This window comes from Teleopsis dalmanni, chromosome 1 (assembly GCF_002237135.1).
Source record: "Teleopsis dalmanni isolate 2A chromosome 1, ASM223713v2, whole genome shotgun sequence".
NCBI classification, from domain to species: Eukaryota; Metazoa; Arthropoda; class Insecta; order Diptera; family Diopsidae; genus Teleopsis; species Teleopsis dalmanni.
The window spans coordinates 4783405-4808549 of record NC_051846.1 but is presented as its reverse complement, the minus strand read 5'-3'; the positions used below and the strand labels follow the sequence as shown (position 1 = coordinate 4808549).

Here is a 25145-nt window from a genome sequence, read left to right as displayed (position 1 = left end):
AAAAAGAAAGACCTTAACTTTTAATTTGTTGTTATGATTTGCGTATAATATGAAAAGTAAATGAATATTACAATAATTTTTAATTATTCTAAAAGCTGAAATAAATCAGTTTTTTTATAATTCTAAAGATGAATCTTTTACGATTCCTACAAAAAGAAATTCAAGCTTCTAATTGACGCTTTAATAAAATTCTATACGATATTAATACATAAAAATAATTTTAATCTTATTTATTAGCATTACATACTCGTATTTTAACAATAATTTATTACGTCAAGAACCAAAATTAAAATTTTTTTTTTTTCGAAAAAATGGGATTCATTTAGCGATTCATAAATCCAAAAGTTAACACATTCTTTATGGACAAAATTAGCATTTTTATTAAAAAATTACTTTAACAAACTTTAACTACTGTTAAAATGATATCTTTTCCATTATAATAATATTTTCATAATTATGACATTAAGTCATAAATTCTATATATTCGCTTCTTTTGTTCTTTTCTATAGAAATTCTTTCAAATAAAAAACCGGATAATCTTTTTGATTATATATAGAAATGTGATGCTAAAGCTGAATGATTAAATAAGCCATTTTAAAGCAAGTTTTCACTGTACCAAAAAATAACTTAATATTTATTTTATTTTATTTTTTTTTTCACTCAAAGCAATTAAATTTTATTGCCGTAAAAGTGTAGCAGAATTTTCTCAGTATGGATCTTCCTCCAGACGTACAGACATTCAGACGTATGAGTGACTTACACTTAAGTGTTGGTGTCGTTTATTACAGTAGCAAATTAAGGCAATTAATTTCAAAACTTAAGTAACATGAAACGGAAATGAGCAATAAAAAATGAAGAAAATGTTATATGTGGAAAAGTATGAAATAATATAAATATTAATTTTTTTTTGTTTGGTTGTAAAGAATTAATGATTGTAGAATGTAGAAATAAATAATAAAAATAGTTTTCTATGATTACGTTATATGACGGCAAGATAAAAGTTTAATTTCTTCTTATACTTACTGCATTTATTTATTGTTTTTTGTATATTCATAAACGATTTCTTTTTTAATTTGTTTTTTTAAATAAATAAACATTTTATTAATTTGAATTAAATTTAAATTATTGTACTTAATATATGTGTTCTTATCTTTGGACTAGCATTTTTTGATATTGTGCATATTTTTACATACAAAATATATTTTAAAGCTTAATTATTTGGTGAAAATTATTGATTTAAGACATTAATTTTTGGTAACAAATTTTAATTATTTTCATATGACTTAAGTCCTTGCCACAGCTGCTTGCTTCTTTTCAATTAAGCAATCTAAAGCGCGGGTTACGTCCTCAAAGATATCATCTACATTGCGTTCTGCATTGAACTGAAAGGAGAAGAGAATTTAAAAGATACACTGATTTTATTCCCAATATCTTTTTGAGTTTTATTCTTACTGCCACAGTCTTGTCAGTGTATTGATTTAATATTTGATTGGTGTTACTTCTAAAAGTGGCAATACGAGTTTTAATTGTTTCCTCATTATCGTCAGCTCGTTTTTCGGTTGACAATGCAGCGCGACCCATCACACGTGCAACCAATGTTTCCTATATATAAAAATCAATAAATAATTATATATATAAATATGACTTTTATATAAAAAACATAAATATTAAAATGATATACATTTATTTGAAAAAAAAAAAAATAATTAAATACGTTTATATACGTTTTATGTGATATATGTAATATGCTATTCAAAAAGTATTCGGCGTTTATATTTGAAATCTAATAATATTGAACTGATTAGAAGTTTCGAAGAGTAACGATGTAATAATGTACAGAATATATTACTAGCGCATGAAAAGATTTATTTTAGGGTACACTTTAGCAAGAAATTACCGAAAAATATTTTACTTGAATGCATTTTAATAAAATCGGAAGTAAGAAATCCTCTGCACTATTATTGGTCTGTGACCGATGTAAAATCCATGTATCTACATTGGACGAAATTATGGAGAATGAACAGGAAGATCGCCATGTAAATATTTTGGATATTGCAGAGGAAATACAGATGTAAGCACCATATTGTTCTTAGTCATTTACATAAGAATAGTTGCAAAACACTAAGCTAATAATAAAGGCTCGTGAGCGTGAAGAAATTAGTAACACTGATTTTAAGGACATATCTTTCACAACAAATCGAACGAATACTAATAGATCATGATCTGTTAATATATACAATAGTATAGAAAAATAGAAAAACAATGGAGCCCAACACTATAGCCATGGTTCATCTTTTGTGTTAGTTAATGATGTCTTAAGAAAATAAAAGCAACTTCACTCCGCCTTTCTACTGATAGCAGAAACCTTATTTTGAAGTAGAAACTAGGACAGTAATAAATAATGAACTAGAAGGCTTCCAAATAAAGCAGAACCGATCAGATGAACCGATTTTATTAAAATGATAACGCGGACCATAAGGACCCATCAGATTACCTATTAACCACTACTAATTAAGAATACCTCAATGTAGTTGAACATATACGATAATGTTGAAAAAATGATTAACATAATTGATTAAAATAATCAAAAGTAATCTACCAATAATGTATGTTACGTTTACTTTCCAACAATATAAGTTTTTTGCGCAATAGGATATTTATAATTCTTATATACTTCAATTCATGCGTTGGATATAAAGTAGTTCACATGGAATGATTTATGTTGACTTATTTTAATATTATTTTTAATACTTGTTTTGTTTCGCTTGGTTCACAACTCTCGTGGTTATATGGTGGTGTGTATAACGAGATTTTATTCCAAATAATGATGGGTGATGCGTAATTTAGCAATGATATACATTAGGTTTCCTTTCCAACAATGTACTTGATATTGTTGTCATCATTACTTGATGATGCAGTACGTGCTAGATTGCATTTGAATTGTTTCATGTAAATTACAAGATTAATATCTTCATATAAATATAAGTATGTTTTTATTATAACTCAAGTATAATACATTAAAACAATCAGTTATAACAGTTAACAGCACCAAAAATTATGCGAAATTAAGTCTCAGCTAAATCCATTAAAAAAATAGATTAAATATGAAATAAATTTTGTGTGAAATATCTATATAAACATCCTGAATATTAAAAGGAAAACTTCAACTAACGATTGCAAAACCAAAATTTGAATTATAAAATTGTTAAAGTTGTCAGTTTTTACTTGAAAACGCCGAATACTTTTTGTCCAACCTAGTACATTAGGAAACAATAAAAAATTACAACAAATAAGTACACATATATATATAATACTGAAATAATTTCAAAAATATATTATTTTATTGTTGTTATATTTGAGAATTAAATTAAATTAAATGAATTGATTATTTCTGCCCATTTACTTATTTTAAAAAAGTAATCAATTAAATTAAATTATTAGAAACCAAATATGTATAAAAATTGTTAAATATTAAAAAAATTGTTTCTTACATCAGCACAGTCGAAGAAAATAATTAAATCAGCTGGTGCTATCTTCTTTTCAAAAGCCGCACCCTGATCTTTTTCACGTGGGTAACTAAATCGATAAAGGTATTTTTTTATTTTATATATAGTATCGATGTTACTCTTTAAATTCCAAGACTCACCCGTCAATAAGATAACCTGTAGAATTAGGCAAGTTTTTTCTAATAGCCTTTTCCAATAGGTCTAGAACATCATCATTGGACACCAATAGCCCCTGTTTCATAACTTCAGCCAATTCTTTACCCTTTGCAGAGCCGGAAGCCACTTCATCACGTAGCAAATCACCACTGCTTAAATGTGTGAAACCGTATTTTTCGACAATTTTGGCACATTGTGTGCCTTTGCCACAGCCGGGACCACCCAAAACCCAAACTATTGGTACACCAATCTATAAAAGAGAACAATATTTACATAAGCACATAAATACAAGAATAAAAATGCTAATGAAATTGCTATATAGACATAAGCAGCTTTATTGCAAAGAGGAGGTTTTCCATGAATTCATTGAATTTTTCCAAAACAAAATTTTATTACTCTGAACATTCCTCTTTGAGACTAAACACACATAAAACTAAGTAGTTTCGTATGTTTATCGAGCGGCATTTTGTTAGGCTATAAGCTCCTCGGTTCTGTTATTCACAGTTAGTATGTTTTGCATGCTTTAATTTGGAATATTTTGTTTGTTATTTTAAATGAAACATAAAAAACTATATAAAATTGTTTCAACATTGAATTTTCCGAAAATTGTTTTAAAGCTCTACATGCACACCATACATCTTAGTTACAAAAGTTGACAATCGTCCGCATAACTTACTCCGATTTGCGCTCTTCGTAATAGCTCTGCTTTTTGTTTATTAATGGCTTCCTTCTTCATGGCCATTTGGTGACACATGAACAACTACACAGAATGAGTGGAGGAGTAGGATAACGTTTGAAATTTGCCATTTGAAATTATATTCAGGGTTAGTAATAAAAAAAAAAGAATAAACAAAGTAATGCTTTCATGCTAAGGATTGGGAGAGTTTTTGATTTAAAGAGGAGGGAAAAGGTTCCAGAACAAATATATTTTTAGGTAAATAAAAATATTTAAAGATTATGTTAAAAAAGATTTAAAAAATTAAATACATTATAATTTATTATATTTTGTTGATTTAATAAAAGAATGTATTTTTATTTGACGAAAAATAGTAAATAGATAATAAAATACCAGAAAAAAGAGGAAGAGACTAAGTTCACTTATTTATTTATTGTGTGAGAAGGAACAATTGAAGTCAAATAATCAAATAATTATGTATGGACAAAATATATAATAAAAAATTAATTGCCTTTAACCAGGATAGCATATCAGAAATGATGACATGCTGGATGTTTATGCCCCTTTATAAGAAAGCTTTAGGCAGTCATCACAAAAATATAGAGTCTCACACACAGAAGACACCCGATAGTATGCTCCAGTTGAGGTCCTATATATTTTAGTCTTAAACTTGGTGGGTTGCGTGAATTTGCGTTCAATGGAATATTTCCTTTATTAGTAACGCTTTAATATTGTCGAATAAAACTAGTAGTCACGAGTTCCAAAAATAGGATGAACTCTCTGTGTTATTATTATTATAAAAATTGAATATTTATATGGACCTTAGGACCTATTGCGGTCCCTCTACTTGTTCTAAGTTCTAACATATAAACTCAATAAATAGTAATATTTGTTCTATTCCTCGAAGTTTCAGATGTTGTCTATCTATCTAAAGCCTTTTTTTGTTTTCAATAGTTCAGTGCCGCTCGCGACACATATTTCGCGGTTTCCCCGAAACCGTCAAATTTCTATGGACACAATCTATTCATATATATATATATATATATATAAAAAATTATTAAAGTGTGTGAAGATCAAAAATACCTTTTATGATTTATGGATTATACATATGCATTTATACATTTTATCAATCATCAAAAATGTCTGAAAGATATAGTTTCAAAAACCTAACAAGCATACAATTACAAGGTATAAATCAATAGCACTTGTGAAAATGGATTTATATTTTAATTTTTTTTAATATAATTTAAATAACTTATAATTTGAATTTAAAATAAAATTTTTAATAATAGTCTTTATATGTTGGGCTTGCTTCCAACAAACTTCTAAACGCACTTCTGGAGAGTCATTAAAATATTCGATGAATTAACAGATTGCTACAGTAACACTAGATTGCTATAGAAAGACCTAGTTTACAAGTCTAAAGGAAATTCAGATCTGTAATGCGATGATTATGAAGAGGGACTTACTTTTTAAAACTTTTTGATTCATTGGTCATGTAAAGTTTAGTGCCATTTTACGAAATATAGTAGTAGTAGTAGTATTCTTTTTATTAAATGTAGGTTATATTTACATTTACAAAATCAACATTTTCAATAATTTATAATATATAAAACATAAATATTATAAATAATTATAAGAAAAATAATAAGAAAAACCTAACTTCATTTACATAGTATGTAATTTATCCTTATACGATTATGGCATTCGCCGTCAATCGGGTTTACGAAATATATAATAATCCAAGCATACTGATGAACATTATTTGAAACTTAAATTTTAAAATAATTTCCGTGTTTGTAGATTATATAGGTTGTATATCAAATATTAATGTTTTCATGTTTCTTATGGAATGTTTTAGTATTTATTTAATATAAGCAATTAAATTAATAAACAATGTAAGACATTATAGGCAATAAGTTAAGAATATTTGTTTTTGGTTTTGAGAATAATATTCAAAATTAAAATGATAATCATATTAAACGTATACTTATTCAATTATTTTTATATCTGATTGGTTCTAAGTTTAATCTTTTTTTATGAAAATCTCAAAATTTTCTACTTAACTGGGTTTACTTTCAAATAGCAAAAGCAGCTGCATATTTAGACTGAACAGAGACATATATATCAAAAATACTCAGTACAAACTGTTTCAATTCTATTAAAGAATATTAATTTAATATATACTAGTACAACAGATAATTTTTACTAAGTGATTTTAACTAGCATTGCAGTGTTAAAAAAATTAAATTTTTTATTAGAAATCGGTGAATCACTACTAAATAAAAATTTAAAGATCAAGTGATGGCCTATTTGTTTTTCTTAAGATACTACATTAGAGAGTAATATTACAAAAGTATATTTTAAGGGTATATCTCGATACAGATGTTTATATAGTCTGAAAACTTTCATTAAAAAATTCATTGTTTTTGAAATTGTAATGAAATTTCTCAAGAAATTCATTATTTTCTTATTTTTCTTATTTTCTATATATATTAAGCATATAAAAATTTTAAAAATATTAAATATTTTTATAAAAAATTCTATTAAAAATTATTTTTAAAGTAGTGAAGAGTGATTAATGACTTTTGTATGAATTCTGTAAGCTATTATCAATCAGTTCATTGGACATCAACAAATAAATTGGAACGTTTATATATTAAGCAGATTTCGTAAAACCGTTTCAAATCATCATTAGCAACTAATAAAGTTATTAAAAATATCATCATAATAATTTATTATCAATTAATCATTCTAATGGATTATTCCACTATGAATTTGGTTATGTAAATTTAAAATTTAACAACTTTAAAATTTGCTAAATAACACCGTCGGGAATATTCTTTCACATCTGCAGTCTCTTCATATCCGTTATTTATTGTATCTTTGAGATATTTTGATGTAAGTTCTCACGATAAAAATACTGTGCGAAGTAAAATAAATAGGAAATCGTTTGTTTGCATTAAGAATGCAAATAAATTTTATAAAATTTGAAAATGTAAATTGTTTACAATAATAAATTTGTAGAATTTTGTTTATCTACAAATTTACTTAAAATACTTATAGAAACATTTATAAATAATTGCTTAGAATACTAAAGAAACAAGAAAAATTGTGGTAATGAGTATGTCAATAGGTAATAACGCATTACAAATACTTGGCAGTGAGCCCTTTTTTTATCTATATAGTATATATGTGATTTATATTATATATGTATATATACAATATATAACCGCATTGCAGTGAACTTATGTTTAAGCAAATTTTGAAAAGAGTTCACACAGATTGATATTAATTATGTGTCCTTTTTTCTATATAGTTTCTATATAAATATATATATGTATATAAATATTCGTGAATATTAAATTAAATCAATTTCGGCAACAGTTTACATCAATTGAACATAAATATGAGGTTAACATATATGTATATGTCATACTCATTATTAAATGGAAGAAATTAATTATATACATATATTAAAATTCATTATATATCAAAATATTTAAGATTATTTTAAGAAAAATTTACTAGTTAGAAAATGATAAAAATATAGTGAATTTTATAACATAAGATAATACAAGATAAACACACTTATTTATATCATTCTATTTTAACAATACCTTTATTAAGAGACTCAAAATAAAATAAACTAATAGCATCACTATTTTATAATAATGGTTATAAAGGTATAAAAAACTAATTTATGCATATAGTAAATATTAGAAGTCGGGATCAACTTCCCAAAGGCATCGTTACATCGAAAAGATTAATGTATTTAGAAACCCCGTAAATAATTTGTTTCATATGTATTTATTTTTATATATAGTTATTTTCATACATATTTATTTTTTATACACATTTATATATATATTTATAGCATATAAATAAATATATTCCTAACCTAACCCAAGTAAGCGTGAATACGTTTATATATTCCTAATAAAACCCATTATAGGTGTGAATACGTTTGTTGATAAAACTTTCACAGCAAATTAAGTCAGCTTTGGGTCAGTTGTTGAAGCAGCGCTGACTCTGAGCTTCAAATTTGGCAGTGCACGAGTTTGATTCCTGGTACTTCCAGTATCAAAAGAAAAAATATTTACGAATAATTAAATACAAAAATTATTTCCAAGACCACTGATAATGGGTATTTGACAATACTTTAAACAGCTGTATGGTCAGCCAAAAACTTATTTAATTAAAATAATATAAAAATAATTTATGTTGTTGTAGCTCATTACTGTTCGAAACTGTTCTATCAAAAAGTATTAAGTAAAAATAAATATATTTCGAAGTAGTTCCAATAGTTATATTGAATACTATATAACAATAAATACAAAAAAAACTCTGATTTTTAAGCTTTTATTTTACTTTATTTAAGCGTTTTCATTAATTATAAAGAAAAATAAGTATAATTTGTTTATATAATTTGAATATTTACGACAATAATATTTTTAGAGTTTCAAAAATCTCTCTTAAAAGAAATTTATAATAATACATAATATAAAAAATATAATAAATGTTGCGGCATCATCATAAAATACAGCGAACATAAAAATTTATTATGAATGGTTTTTTTTGAATCGTTCTTTTAGTAGTGATTACCCACCATGACTTCTACAAATTTACCACAATAAATTAGTTTGTGTTGCTTTCCTTTCAATAAAACTAAATATAACATATAGGGTGAGTCAGATTATTGTATGTGGGTAGGATATACCATCATTATTTAAAAAGTGGTAGGATTGATTTCTAGTGACTAGCCATCACTGTAGTCCAGTTGTTGTTATTAAACTATATACTAAGGGCATGGTTTTATAACTATGATATGATTATGAGGCCAAAGCTCCAGAAGATGGAGTTAGTTTTGAGCACAAAGAAAATATCCGGGTATTGTTATTGAACAATATACTGAGGGTATGGGTTTGTAACTATATGGTTATAAGGCCGTGGCAATGACAAAGTTTCAGATGCTGGAAATGCAGTTTGATAGTGATTAAGCTCCAGAAGATGAAGTTTTGAAAGAAAAAGAAAAATATGCAGATTGATAAATAGAATAGGGTTAGGTGATAATATGTCAATTCAATGACCGAAAAATATTATATAAAAAATGTGTCTATTTTGAATACTTATCGAATTGCAGGACTGAGAAGACATTTCTACCTAAGAAAAGTCTTAACAGTTTTTTATATCAAAACTTTTTGATCAATCTTTGCTGATGTATCTTTGCTGATTGATAAATATGTAAAGTTTTTCCTCACATAGTATCGAAACTATGAATTTTATTTTTTTTCAAAAATATCCCACACAAATTTTTTTTTGTGTTCGCTTACAAAGATATCTTCTTTATTTACTCAATAACTGAAGTAAACACCCTGTATATATCAGTATACATAAAAATAATTTATATATAGCAAAAAGTTTTTTGTACATTTCATTTTTTGAAGAAAAAATTTATGGCAGACGATTTGATTTTGTTTGAGCAGTTCATATACATTATGACTTTATTTCACATACCTACAAAAGTATTTAAACTGAAATATTGACTTTGAACCTTGTAAAAATGTTTTAAAATTTAAGAACAAGGTTATTGAAAAGCTTATATACATTTTATATACTTCTAATTACTTTTTATTCTTTTTTTAATATTTTTGCCCTAATATATTTTTAAGGAATCTATATGAAAGTATTTACATTATATTCACAAAATTAGAGGGTGCAACTACATGTATAGTCTTTTTAACAGACAAAAAAAATAAATAATTCATAAATATTATAAATAAAATCTATCTGATAGCCATTATGTTTAATTAAAGCAGGGGCGTATACAGAGACTCATTCGAGGGGGAGTTTTGCAAACTAATTCAAAGGTTATATGAAAGCCTTAAAATAAAAAAGAATCCATTATGTGGTATTTCAGGCAAAATGTTTTAAAACCCCCCTAATATATGTTATTTAATTATACAAACATTTTATATACTTTCAAATATCAATTATATACTTAAATTTATTATAATTTATTTGTTTCTACAAGACTGAATTATCCATGACAAGGGCAAGGGCTACTCGTATAAACTATATAGTTTAATATTCGATAATAGTTTTAAATAAATCTAAATTTATGCTGTTTTTTAAGTTAACTAATTCATTATAAAGTTTATGTCATCTTGAGAATAGCCCCTATCGAGTAAAATCATATCACCGGTTGGACCAAAACTCCAAATATTTTTCGTATCCTCATGTTTTTTATGATCTGCTTAAAACATTTTCTTCAAATTGATTCAGGTAACATAAATATGAAGCTTTGTCTATTAGATTAGTTGAGTTTTTTAAATACGGTTCCACAACGATCACTTTTTGCCATCGCAGAACACTCATATTTATAATTGCAAAAGTAATTGATGACACTCAAAATCATCATGATAACATAATATAGTATTAATTTATAGACCAAAAATTGATTTTATGATTATTATTTCTTATTAAATTTGAAATTTGTTTATAAAAAAACATTCTTCAAGGACACAGCAATGAAAGTAATATAGATGACAATAATAGTTTACGGAATTTTTAATAAAGAACCTAATAAGCAATAAAAATACTAAAAATAATAAAATTAACAATTTTAATTTAATAAAAAACTATTTCTAAATTTTAATTATATTTTTTCCAATCTCTCAATATGTTTTAATACAAAAATAATAAAAACATAAAATCGTTTCTTAACTAAAATCACCTGAAACCGTTAAGATTTTTTCAGATATATACCTTGTCGTCTTCATTATTTGATATATATTTAGTAATATTTACACATTTCAGTGTTATGCAATACAATATATATAAGAAAACTAAATATAAACAAAATATAATATTATCTTCAAAATTGTATCATATAACGAAACATTTATTTACGTTTTTATTAAAGTCATATGCAAATAAAATAATTTATTTTCAAAATTTAATTAAGTTTTTAATTTCCTTATTAATAAATTAAAAACAAAATGCAATTAAATTTTTAAATAAACCTTTTTGTTAATATAACGGCTACTTTTTACAGTTTAATTTTTACTTTTCGATTTTATTATCTTGTATCGACTGAGTACATATTTAAAAAAATTATATTAATTAATTAAATATTTCATACTTTGACACATGCCTTTAGTTAACAAATTAATAAACAAATTTAATTCATTAGCGTGTTATCAAATTTGGATAATTTATTTAATAAAATATATTTTCAGTATTGATCAAGATAAGGGATGCTCGATAAAGATCTAACTGAAAAACTCTTAATATTTCAAAAACGGTTTAATAAGCTTAAACGGGTTCAAAAATAATGATGGTTTAAAATTAATTTAATGCATTTAATTTTTGATAATTTTTGGGGAAGACCTCATTTATCTTCAAATTTTTGTAAAATTTTTTAATTAATTCCACATTCACTAATACCTTATTAGGCAAACGTTTTCTGAAAAGAATTTTCCTGCCATCATACACTACTTTCTAGAAATAAGCTTTAAAAGCGAGTTAGTTACTTTTTTTTGATAATAACGCATGAATTTGATGTATTTGAATAGTGACATACCCAGGATTTTGCCAAAAAAAGAAGATATACTAGCTATATCAAAAAAGGAAGATATACTAGCTGTATCTTCCTTTTTTAGCCCAAGAAAAGGGGGTGTTTTATTTCGTATACTATAAAGTAGGAGTCGGACACTCCATTCCGGCGACGGTTGGTTTGACGGTGGATAAAGCATTCCATCTCCTCATCGCAAAAAAACTCCCTCTTGAATACGTGACTGTATCTGGAGTATTAATCAATTTATTTATGATCAAAAATACCATTTATAAATAAATAGCTTTATATATACATAATTGAAACTTGTAATTGTAATTACTTATACAAGTATATATATATATTATATATGTGATATAACTTGTATATATAATATACAAGTATATACAATATTAGATGTTATCTTACTAAACAGAATGTATGTAGGCGATTATTCTTTGATCTTTGAATCTAATAGTCAGAAGGAATTTTTATTAATATGAAGAATATGGACTGTCAAGTATCTGAATGAGAGAGTACTCTCTCTAAGTTTGACTCATTTGACTCTTTAAAATTATCACATTTTTAAAATTATCACATGTTACGAGTACCAGAGATTTTTTTTGCAGTTAGCGCAGCTCTTCATAATAATTATATAATTATTATATTAGATATAATATAGATCAATTGTACCTATTGCATCAATATTTTTTATGTACAATTTCCTTGATAAATTGTAGTATTAAACCTATTACATGTATTGTAATAGGTACCACTAGAGTAAGTTATCAGTTTTATAAGGTGATGATAATTCGTACTTACTAATTGTAAATCAAATACCATAAAATATTATTATGAGGAATGTTAGCAAACGACATTTATTATTTTAATAAAACATTACAGAATTTTTTAAACCGATTTTTTATTATTTATTTACTCAAAAAGTTTTAATTTTTTTTTACTTTTTCTGCTTGGATGACATACATCACTTCGTCTGAAAACTCACATGACTTTTATTATATCCGTACAAGTAATTATGAATAATTCACATTTTTTGCATTCATTCCAAAATAATTTAGTAGAATGCATATATATAATCCATTCATATAATTAATTGTATCAATTTTATGGTTAATAAAAGCATCAAGATTTTTTCTCATTCTTCCAAGGCATCTCTACAAATTCAGAAGTGCGTCAAAAGAATTTTAATTTAATATAAATATATTTTTTTTTTTGTGTACTTTTTAAAATGTTCACACCACTGACATTCACCGTGGAAAGATGAACGATCAAGCGTTTTGAAAAGTGAATGAACGCCCCACTAAAAATGACAATGAAAATGAAGAACATTGTGAGTAAAAAAAATATATTTAAATTTGTAGACAACATAAGAGTATATTTTATGCTAATAAATATTAATAATTTAGAGCATAATTATATATAAACGTGGCTAAAAATGAACAGCAAAAATTATGTAAAATATATAAAAATCTATTCTAAAATTTGTTTTATCAAAAAATTCTTAAGCAAGCAAAAAATTTTAATCTAATGAAATAAATATTTTTCTTATATTTTTATAAAAAATAATAAAATCCGTATCGAAATTTTGCCAAGAAAACACCTTTGAATAGGAAAAATTGTCTGAAGGTGAAGGCACTGGCACATCAAGGAAATGTATTTCAAAGATATTTTCCTTAATTTTTTTCGTTCGTTTTAATATTATTATTTTTTTTGAATTTGTGTTTATGAATTGACCATAAGTTTACTTTTTTATGAAGTGTAAAATAATATTAAATAGAATTTTTAATTCATTTCGGAATCAATAAGTTTCAGATTTGTGCAAATTCTGAATTTATATTTAAAGCTTCCTTCCCTTTTATTGAACATCAATTTCGGAAAATTGATGAAAAATATCGTACGATATTTAACATGTTGTGAATTTATTTAATGCCTTAGCTCGGTTAGAAAACAATTCGGTTAAACAATTCATAAACAATTGTTGTACACGTAAATTGTATTTGATTATCAAAATATAAAAATATTCTGAACTTCTTAAATTTGCGTTCTTCTATTTTTGTTGTGTAAATATTTGCAAAGGCACGAGTGTGAGAATTTATTACAGCGGCCCGCGATATTCAAACGAAATATTGACATTTCGCTAAGAAATTTGTGAGCTGTGAGAAGAAATCCTAGACGGATGTGCTAGATAAATAAATTATACCTATTAATATAATAATTAACATTTCCTTAACAGTTCTTACTCTTCACTTATTATATCATTTACTTGCAGTAACTTACGAAGTGATTACTTAACTTAAATCGAATAATATTTCAATTAATCTATTAAAATATAAGACAATTTATTTAATAATTACTTAAATGAAGTGATTATGTATTGCGGAGGTGATTCAAAATTACATATATAATATACACTAAATTAAATAAATAATTAAACAATAATTTATTTATTTTCTATATTCAAGATAATATATAATATACATTAAATTAATAATATAATATACACTAAATTAAGTAAATAATTAAACAACTATTTATTCAGTTCCTATATTTAGAATAATATATAATATACATTAAATTAATAAGATAATATACATAAAATGAATTAAATAATTAAGCAACAATTTATTCATTTCCTATATTCAGGATAATATGTAATATACATTAAATTAATAGTATAATATATATTAAATGAAGTAAATAATTAAACAATAATTTATTCATTTTCCATATTCAAAATAATATATTATATACATTAAATACATAAGATAATATACATTATATGAAGTAAATAATTAAGCAACAATTTATTCATTTCCTATATTCAGGATAATATGTAATATACATTAAATTAATAAGATAATATATTTTAAATTAAGTAAATAATTAAACAACAATTTAATCACTTCCTATATTCAGGATAATATATAATATATATTAAATTAATAATATAATATACATTAAATTAAGTAAATAATTAAACAATAATTTACACATGTTAATATTTTGTTGTCGAGATTGATGCGTCTTTATGACGAACAGAAACTATTTAAAAGTTAGAGGGATTGGATTAGCAAAGAAAAGACGAAGACAAAAATTTTAGTCAATTTATTGTAATTTGACTGACCATATAACGCTGTTTATTTTTTATTTCCTATATTCAGGATATTTCCAATTTATGCGTAATAAATTATACAAATGGGCTACGTTAGGTTAAGTTACTGGAGCCGTCCGAAGACGCACTTAGACCATGAGGCCCATTATGATACCCTAAAAAATATGAGACCTGTGACTATAATCATTCAGTACACAAAGCTATTGACACAAGCTTGGTAAAAGGATAAGAAACAGAAAAAAATTGTATGAGGAATTATAAATGCTTAAAAGACCTGCTCTAAAAAAAACATACAGTCAAAAAAACTATCATAAAAATCCTCTACATCAATTAAAGAAGATATTAACATTTTGAAAATATCCTCTTTACAAAATGAGTTTCTGATTAGATAATTTTACGTTATTAGTGATATATTATTTATAATAATCAGTTTTGAACTAAATCACTGCACTATACTCAATTTTGCGGTTAATGCATTATACTGTTGGCTATTTCGATTGTGGGGTAATTTTTTCAATCGAGATGCATCTTTAGTGCATTTTCATTTTCGATTGAAAAATTAATCTTGATATTTTGACAGAGATTACTCTCCAATTAACAGCTATATGTATATATGAAATATGTATTTATGAACTATGTATATATGATATATGTATGATATATGTATATATGAAAAATATAAATACCCACTAAGAAAACTATAAATATGTTAGATTACTCTGAAAATGTTCGATTGGCAACAAAAGTTGACAGATTAGATTAAACCCAGATTAAATCTAGATTAAACCCAGATTTATCAATCAAAAATGCTATATAATAATATAATATAATATTATTAAAATATGATATATACTTTAAAGTAAAGAACAACTAGGTTCCTAGATAAAAGCACTTAAAAATGAAAGAATAAAAAAAATCTTTTTGTATAAAACTTTCTTTAGCACATATGTATGTAATGTTTAGACTTTATAGTGGTTTCGATAACCTATTTTAAAAGTTGAAATGCAAATAAACTTGCACTTAGAACTTATCTACTGCACTGAATACATAAACCTAGTGACGATTAACTGCTATATGTTAGTTATTAAAACATTCTGTGTTCTGTGTATATATATGTACATAAACTAGTAAATATTAATTAAAATTAACTACTATAACTACAAGTACTGTCATTACTTGTTTCAAATAAACTCGCGTTCTTGTACTATAACCTCGGACTATATAAATATATATACTTCAACGATGAACAAAACTTTCGCTTTTCAGTATTTTTAAATTTGTTTATGTAGCGCTCTCCATGACGAGTTAATTTCTGTTTAGAAATGATATTGTAGATTAACTGACATATACATCCGCATATAAATTTGTTTAGAACACACGATATCAACGATTGATGTTAAAATTCAAATTACAAAAACCATTTGTTTCAGTTCACAACTTAAATTATTCACAAGTGCTGAGAATGTAATAGGGCACTTTGAAAAATTAATGGGCACATTTCGACGAGATTGATATTTTGTACATGTCCGTAGCAGTTATACTGTATTAAGACAAACCTACTTAAATATTTTCCTATTGTAGTACAAAGTATTTATTTTTTTTTTAAAGCCACACAGGCTGTAATAAATTTTGCTATAAAGTTTTTTTATTTGCCTCTAATAGCTTTTTTATTTACACAAGCATGCAGTCACTAGGTTTTTATTTTGAATATAAAATAATTTGTAAATTAAAATTATTAATAATTTTAAATTAAAATTTTTTAAAACAAAATAAACGGCCTAGAACTAAGAAATAAATATGGAGGCGATATATCTTCAGATGTTTTCAATAGTCCACTAAACTTTAGATTATCAAGTTATTATACTGTTTTCCAAGATAGAAAGCATACAATAGGCAATTAAGATGAAAAGCTATAATGTGACATTGTTTTTTATGTATTTATTTCCAAAGATACTTTGGCTACCATCAAAACACACACAATTCTAAAAATCAGATCTTGAATAATTTCAATAGGCCGTTCATCCATCTATATAACAAGTGAACTACACAACCTATATTTAATTTCACCTCACACTTATACTTTGGAAAATTGTAGAGCTGATGATAATAATTTAGCTCTACATAATTATTCTTTATAATTAGGAATTAAATGAATTCTTAATTATAAGAATTAAAAGAAAGCATAATTATTTTTTTTATATAACATTAGAGATTGGAATATTCGCAATCTAGTTTAAACAATCTATCAGATAGAAAAATAACTGTAAAGAAAGAGCGTATCTGGTAAAAAGAAAAATTCTGCCACATACGAATGCAAGTCGAACCGAGAATATACAACAATAAATTAAGACTGTAATATCTCTCCTTAATTTAAAAAGCAATAATATCTATATTTTTATATCCGCTTATTACAAACCATAGTTTGATAGGTATGCTCCCAACTAGGTTAGATATTCACAGTAGGAGCTGCTGTAAAGAACTAATTAAGAGATTTGTGATATCGGCAGAGCTGAGAACAATCGATATAATAAAGTTGATAAGTTATGTCGATAAAACTGGATTACTAGACGTGGTTAGTGAGATACTCACCAATTGTATATCAATGAGTCCCAGACCTGCAAACTTTTTATGTTAAACTGTTTTGCCATAATAATAATAAAATAAAAATACAAAATAAAATCCAATAATAAATTGAAAGAGTAACATTAATTTAAAAAAAATGTGAGTACTCTGTTTGTTATCTCGGTTAATTAATATAGATTTTAATATTACTTCATATACCATTTAGCATAGCGACTCGAATATTAGAAAAGTACTATAATAAAAGGTCCTAGAAAGGCACTATAAAGTACTATAATATGTATTAAGAGGCTATCTTCGTCATCTTGAAGCTAATTTATCATATTATGGTTGGTTACAGTGGTAGGTCATTGCAACAAAAGTTATAAAAGTAGTAAATCGTTATAGCTATAGATTCGAGCAGAAATGGTGTAGTCGGTTTATTATAATGACTTTCTGTCAGCCATTTGTATATAAAATAATTCTACATTATCAAAGGATCTGTGGGTATGAACATACTTGTATAAAAGTTAACTTAGTAAAGATGAGCTCATTCATTTTTGAATGGAATTGGATTACTGATATCAAAATCGTCACTATTTAATGTCTTTTAAGTGAAGTGAAACGTCATACGATGTAAATAAGTTACTTCCATAGACTTTGTCAGTTAAATCTAGAATTATATTTCACAACTATTGTTTTCAATTTATATTCGATTTTTAAAAATATCTTTCCGATTTCCATAAGAGTAACTTATGGGTAAGTTATTTTTGATTATTTAAAGTAGTCAACTTTCATTATATTTTATTTGACATAATAAATTAAATTTTTTATGACTGTTTCTTAATTCTAAGTTCTAAATTAATAATTTAAATTAAAGAATTCCTTCCAATATGTAAATGTATAGTATTTTTTTTTTTGTATAACTAATTTATATGCAAATATGTTTATCCGGCCTGGCGCCGAGTCGAATCATAAAACTCACTCACCGATACGCTTAGTCCAATTAACGAAGACACAGTACATTTATCATAGTTTTAGTATGTTTACTTTCTAATAAAAGTTAAATTTTAAAAAAATAGTTATTAAAACTTTAAAAAATGCATTATATACTAATTTATAATTTTAAAACTAAAAAACGGGTTTAATCTGGTGATGACAGCGGATTACTAACAAATTAAAGTCTAGACTCACTTTTAATAAAATAGTCTCGAACTGTTGATTAGTTATCGGTTGGGCTGATTACTTGAAACTAAACTTAAGAACTGACTAAGTCTTAGTACGACGCTTATGAATACCTCATCTTCGAAAGATTTTTTTTATAAACGTATATTAAATAATATGTATGTATGTAAGTATGTTTTTGCTGATATGTCTGTAATTTAATAATTTATGCAAATCGATTTGGTTTGACGTCAAATTTTAAGGAATGTCAAAATTCTACTTTTTTTATTCTTGTTGATTGTTTTTTTGTGTTCTAAACTGAACAGTCAACAAACAGTCAGACTCTTTTTTAAGCTCGTAATTTGTTGTTAAACTAATTTCTTATGCAAATCACGGATTTAATGTTTATTAAGATGAAGGAAAAGAACAACAAATTTGCTGTTTAAACAATAGCAAAATAATAACGAAATAACAATTAATTTTTGAAATATTTGCATTTTTATTTGTTTTCTCTGTTGTTTTTGCTTGTTCTGTTTACTTTCGGAATTGGCCATAAATTAAGCCAATGGAATCCAATTTGGTCAGATATGAATATGACGCTTTGAAGAAAGATACTTCATTTTTAATAAAAGTCACATTAATGTTATTTAATATATGTAAGAAAATAGTTGTTCAATAAATAATATGTAATTATTTTTTTTCTTATATAAGTGTTTATATAAATTTAAAACCACTATATGGTACGGGCGCTCTCATAAATGGCTACCTCTCTTAACTGAGCAATGCTTCTTCTTCTAGTTGTATTTTTACAAGTAGACGGTTTGTTTAACCAGTCAAAATTACTGATATCATCGGAAACCTTTGAGAATTTACAAAACAAAATATAACTGTGCTGCCGTATCACTGTGGCCACGCCATTCTCCAGACATAGGAACCTGTGAATACTCTCTGAGATTCCCGATTTCAAATCTTTGCTGAAAGGACAACATTTACAACAGTAGACAATAGTAGAAATAGGGCTGTAATCGTGAAACAAGCTCGAGCCCATACTTAAAAAGGCGTATTCCTTAAAGTTAAAGATACGTAAACACAAGTGCATAATATCGAAGGAGTACGACTTTAAAGGAATTGGAGTAAAAAGTAAGGAAAAATTAATACTTTTTAGAAAGAGTAGTAAAATTAGAGAAACTAATAAAATTTAAATATATTAGTTTGCAATAGAACCTCAAAAGGAATCATCAGAAATGTGTTATTCAAACAGAATGGTTAAATTATTGGTACTTATAATGTCACCGAATTTGTAGCAATAGAAGTATCGGACTTCGAAAATAATTTATAGATATTAAATATATTTTAATTTAATTTTTTATATTTTCAAGAAGAATTATAAATATTCATGAATTCAAAAAAGCGTCAAAAATATGACATTTTGAGATAATATCCAAATATGTGATGGTAAAACGCAAAATCAATAACAATAAAAACTTAAACAAATGCTTAAATTTTTCAATATTTATTAATTAAATTTAGTTTTAACGTCAGTTATGACGGCAGTGATTATTTTACGTAATAGAAATTATTGTATTTAATAGAGATGTTTCGAACAGTAGTAAATTGCAACAACGGAATTTTTATTATCTAAATTAATTGAGTTTATAGTTTACCATAGATTTGTTTCGATAATTGTTATTATCCATCATCAGTGGTCTTGAAATTATTTTTTATATTTAGTTATTCCTAAATACTGTAAGTACTCATACGCTGCCAAATTTGAAGGTCAGAGTCAGAGAATGTTCAAACTTGGAGTTTTGTTGATTTTGCTGTGAAAGCTCATTAACAAATTCTTTTGCTGTGTTACATTAAAATGAAATTTTGAACCAGCTGTAGAATTATTGAATCAATTATTTATATTTTATATAGTTTTAATTATTAAGTTTTAAAACTATTCTATATTTAAACATTAACTTAATTTCACATTAGAAATACATTTAAATTGTGAAACTATTAAAAAAATTTGACTGACTTGATTTATCGTTTAATAATCATTTAAATGCCAACTAATTTTTATATAAACAAAGTTGACTAAAATTTATATATATGTAAATACATATATAATGTAGAATTTATTATAAAACAGTTTTTATATGACAATTTCATTACGTTTTTATTACTTACATTAAGTTTGCATGTCATTCTGTAATAAAAATTTTCTTTCTCAAGAGACCTAATTTCCTTGACATATCACTTTGATGTACTTCTCTTTCCATACGAATACTCAGATATTCGTATGATATTTAGATATAAAATTACTTAACATTTGTTGCATGAGTTAGGAAAATATATTAGAATATATTATTATTCGATTGCATAAATATAGTTATTTAATAAATTAGAATAAACCAATCTAAAAATTGTTTCAATTAAAAAATGTGCGAAGGATATGAAAAAGGTTCAAAAATTGTTAAATAATAAAATGTTTTTATAATATAAATAATAATATAGTTGTTATATTATAATAATCTATTATATTATGTATGTTATAATATATTTGGCAAACATATAGAAAGTGATTGCTTGCTTGAAAAACGAAAAAAATTACAGGATTTAAATAAAATAAAGATACAAAAAAAATGTTAGTCCAAAAAATTCCAAAATTTTAGAAATGGTGGTCCTTAATACAGCTTCTAATTTGATTTTGAATTCATTATTGTGAGTAAACAAGATCAGAAATTAGAGCAATGTTTTTTTGAAAAATTTTTCATCATTTTTTCGGGAAACTATTTTGTTAATATTTTTAAAAATCAATTATTATTATCTTACGAACATTTTTTATTAAAGAATTTTCTATCAATCATACTATAGTTACTTTAGTTATTCTTTGTGAAAGTAGAGAAGTACCCATTTTTTTAATAATAACGCACAAACTAGTTATGGCTTATGAGTACTAATGACCTCGTTTCGCAGGCGGATTGCTCGGAAGTGTGGTATAATAAACTCCATCCATTTCACATCAAAAATTGTCATAAACTCTTGAAAACGAGTTTATATTAAAGTTAAAATATTGTAAATAAAATAAAAATTAATATAAAATAATATAAGTTGTTTTTTTCAATTTTTATTTATAACAATAATTGAATTGACTAATTAGCCTAATACAATATTACCATTACAACATATAACATTAGGTCTTATAATAATAAATACATAAAATACCATATAAAAAAATTTTCTACAATATACAATTTTTGTGGAACGTTTTCTTTATATGAAGTTTTAAGTCAATTTTTTTGCTTGGATATTAGTACTAAGCTAAAGATAAAAAATCCCTTACCCAAATATAGTCACAGGATTCAATGTCTGTCAGTTTTAAACAGTTCCAATGATAAGAATGTAAATTTGGTAATATCCGAAACGAATTTGGTGTTATCAGTTCAAAAAATTCAAGTGTTTAAAAATTGATTTTTTTAATTAAATATCTACAGTTTTTTTCCTATTCTATTTAAAATAGAACATTAACTTCTATGGATATAAATTTTTTATTTATAATTATAATATAGTATTAATGTGATCATTTAGATATAAATAAAAGTGAGCACATTTCTGGTGCCAACTTAAAGATACGCCTATACTCGTTTCTGGTTCACAGGTTCCAATATTGAATATGAAAGTCGGTAACATAGAAAATTCTACTTTTCAAATTATTTTCTACTTGATAACATTTTCTTTTTTAAATAAGTATCAGATATTAATTTTTATTATATATGTTATTGTTTTTTTTAAAGACTCAAAATTTTACCAAAAAATTGTTTGGTAAAAGTCGCTTATTTTAAATTTAAAAAACTTTTATAAGTAGAAAGTAAGTAAAAAGTGTTTTTTACACCTAATAACTCCATATGAAGGGTATTAAAGTTTTGACAAAACTATATACATATAACTTTTTGATTACTTTCTTATTGGTAATTGTGCTTGTTTTTTTCAATAATTGAAGCGTTGTATAAGGAAAAGTTTGATGGAGCTTAACAGAATGATGCAGAATGTCGGAGGAATAGATAACAGATATTTCTCTAGTTCTTACATTTTAGCGGTAGAAAGAAGATCGGCGTTAGGAAGATATCATATGAGTTTGTATTATATGAATGGATTTATGTTGAAAATAAGGAACGTGCTTCAGTATGGTCGACTGGGTCAAATTGTGGACGCGAAGTCAATTTGGTCTTAATACTAAGTTGATTATTCCTGAACAACTTATTTTGTTTAGTAGAACGTGCCTGAACATAAAATTCCGGAAGACATGGCTTCAATGAGGGATAAAGTTGTGTGTTTAAGATAGCACACAACGCAGAGTATTTAAAGCTATACTTAAATACCTTCTGTAACCATCTTTCTAATATTTGATATAATCTTTCATTGTAAGTCACTATATAATTACTGTTAATATTATAACTCTTTAAATTACTAATACTATTGTAACTATTCGTGATTAAATTTTTACTATTTATTTGTTAAATCCATTAAAACATTGCAATGACGAATCAAATTTGTTAAGTACAATACTTGGGATTTGTAGTTCAAAAATTATATATGGACTATTAAAATCAAAGTATATTATGTGAAATGCGACTTATATGCATTATACAAAAAATTATTACATTATACAAATTTTTGTTATATTATATTACTTGTTTTATCTGAATAATAGCTATTTTAATTTTTTCTATTTGATTTTATATCAATTGTCAATCAATTGTTAGTACAAAAATTTATTTACTTAATAACAATTTTCCCAAGCTTATCATTAACAATTTGAACAATCAAAAAAAAAATTAAGTTTATTAAGCAAATAAATCTAATAAACTGGATTCGGTGATATGACGTTAATAAGTGCATTCAATAACATTCACTCTTAACGGGCACTTGAACTTCGTACCTTAGCACTTTCGAACTTCAACGCTACAAACTCAATTACGAATTTTGGAGGTGTGTTCGCCACTAACGATTTTACGTAAATAATTACACATTACTTTTTTATATTTTCACGGTAATAAATTTTTTAATATTCAATCATCTTATTTTTAATCAGTTTTGAATATGACGACATTTCCTTATACTAAGTAGACTAGCTGATATTTTGTTTTTTTTTTGTAAAAAGTGCTGAATAAGTGCATATATTTTACATATATTTGTATATTTGTATATGTTAACTCACATATATATATATTCCAAGAAGAAATCAGATAATATAAAAATATTCTTATGCAATCGATTTTATTAGTAGCGCAGAAAAATGTGAAATTGTTTATTATTAAGAAAATTTTCCCGCGCGATTATTTTCGAAGTACCTTTCGTAAAGGCCAAGGTCAATGCACGTTACACACACTACATAATTTAACTACTAAACGATGCTACGAATTTCTCACATATTCAACGCAACCCTCCTTCATACGAGTGTGTTGTACCTGTATATCTCGTAAGCGTACATACATATAACTGCATTTATATGTTATATGCATTTACTGCTCAAAGCCAACTTACTTCGTGTTACAAAGAATGAATGGCAAAGTCAATTGGGTCAAGGCCGTTTTGAGGCTATAAAAAACTGTTTGAATCACAAGTAAATGCAAAAAAGAAAAACGTAAAAAACCAACTTTCGTTGAAGCTGTAATGTTTGTATTTGCCAAATAGAAAGATTAAATAAAATGAGAAATAAAAATAAAAATTATTAAATAAAATATTAAAAAAATCTTTAAATCAAAACAAATTTTAAATATTAATAAAAAAGTAATTTATCTCTAAAATTTTTGTAACAAAAGGTAAACAAATGCTAAACAAAACTGTTATTTTTTTTATATTCAAAATGACATTGTGTTCACTCACCATGATGAAAATTTGCAGAGATTTCTTCAATTTACGCGAAAATCAAACAAAATGTATTCTAATAAAATTTGATTTCCTTGTTGAGTACTTTCAAAAATATTATATTCCGTTAATTGTCTGAAATATTTCTTATTCACAGAATTTCCATAAACACTACCAACGTGAGGTTGCGACTACGACTGAAGTAAAGCACCGAATTTTTAGATTTTTTCACCAACTTGCCAAACTCAGAAAGCTTTAGCGCAATTTTTCCCACATTCAGCAGCTGTGGCGGAGCTTTAATGTGTCTCGATAATATATATTATATATTTGACTAGAATGTAATTATATTTATTAAAAATATTATATTATTTTTTGCGTTGAAAAAAAATTATTTTTGGAAATAAAAATTAAAGCAAAGTAGACTTTGTTGAAATGTATAAATATTGTAGAAACATTTCAAAATTTGCACTGAAATAAGCGAGCAGCCAAAAAGCTTTTTCGTTTGTTTTGATTTCGACAAAAATACTGGTTTTTTTACTC

The 25145-nt window shown here is 25.2% G+C and overlaps 1 protein-coding gene across 2 annotated transcripts; it reads right to left on the bottom strand.

The window, feature by feature from the left end:
* Positions 1 to 1110: 1110 nt before the first annotated feature.
* LOC119668166 (adenylate kinase isoenzyme 1-like) lies at positions 1111 to 24952 on the bottom strand. Of its 2 annotated transcripts, XM_038077599.1 has the most exons (6): positions 24624 to 24952; positions 4339 to 4422; positions 3647 to 3912; positions 3492 to 3576; positions 1453 to 1602; positions 1111 to 1382 (listed from the first exon to the last, which is right to left on the bottom strand). In XM_038077599.1, exons 1-6 carry the CDS (start codon positions 24624 to 24626, stop codon positions 1284 to 1286), a joined length of 687 nt encoding a protein of 228 aa, XP_037933527.1. In that variant the 5' UTR covers positions 24627 to 24952; the 3' UTR covers positions 1111 to 1283. The 2 variants fall into 2 exon arrangements, with proteins under 2 accessions (XP_037933527.1, XP_037933528.1); XM_038077600.1 differs by lacking the exon at positions 4339 to 4422 and having other exon boundaries at positions 1113 to 1382; positions 24624 to 24950.
* Positions 24953 to 25145: the final 193 nt, after the last annotated feature.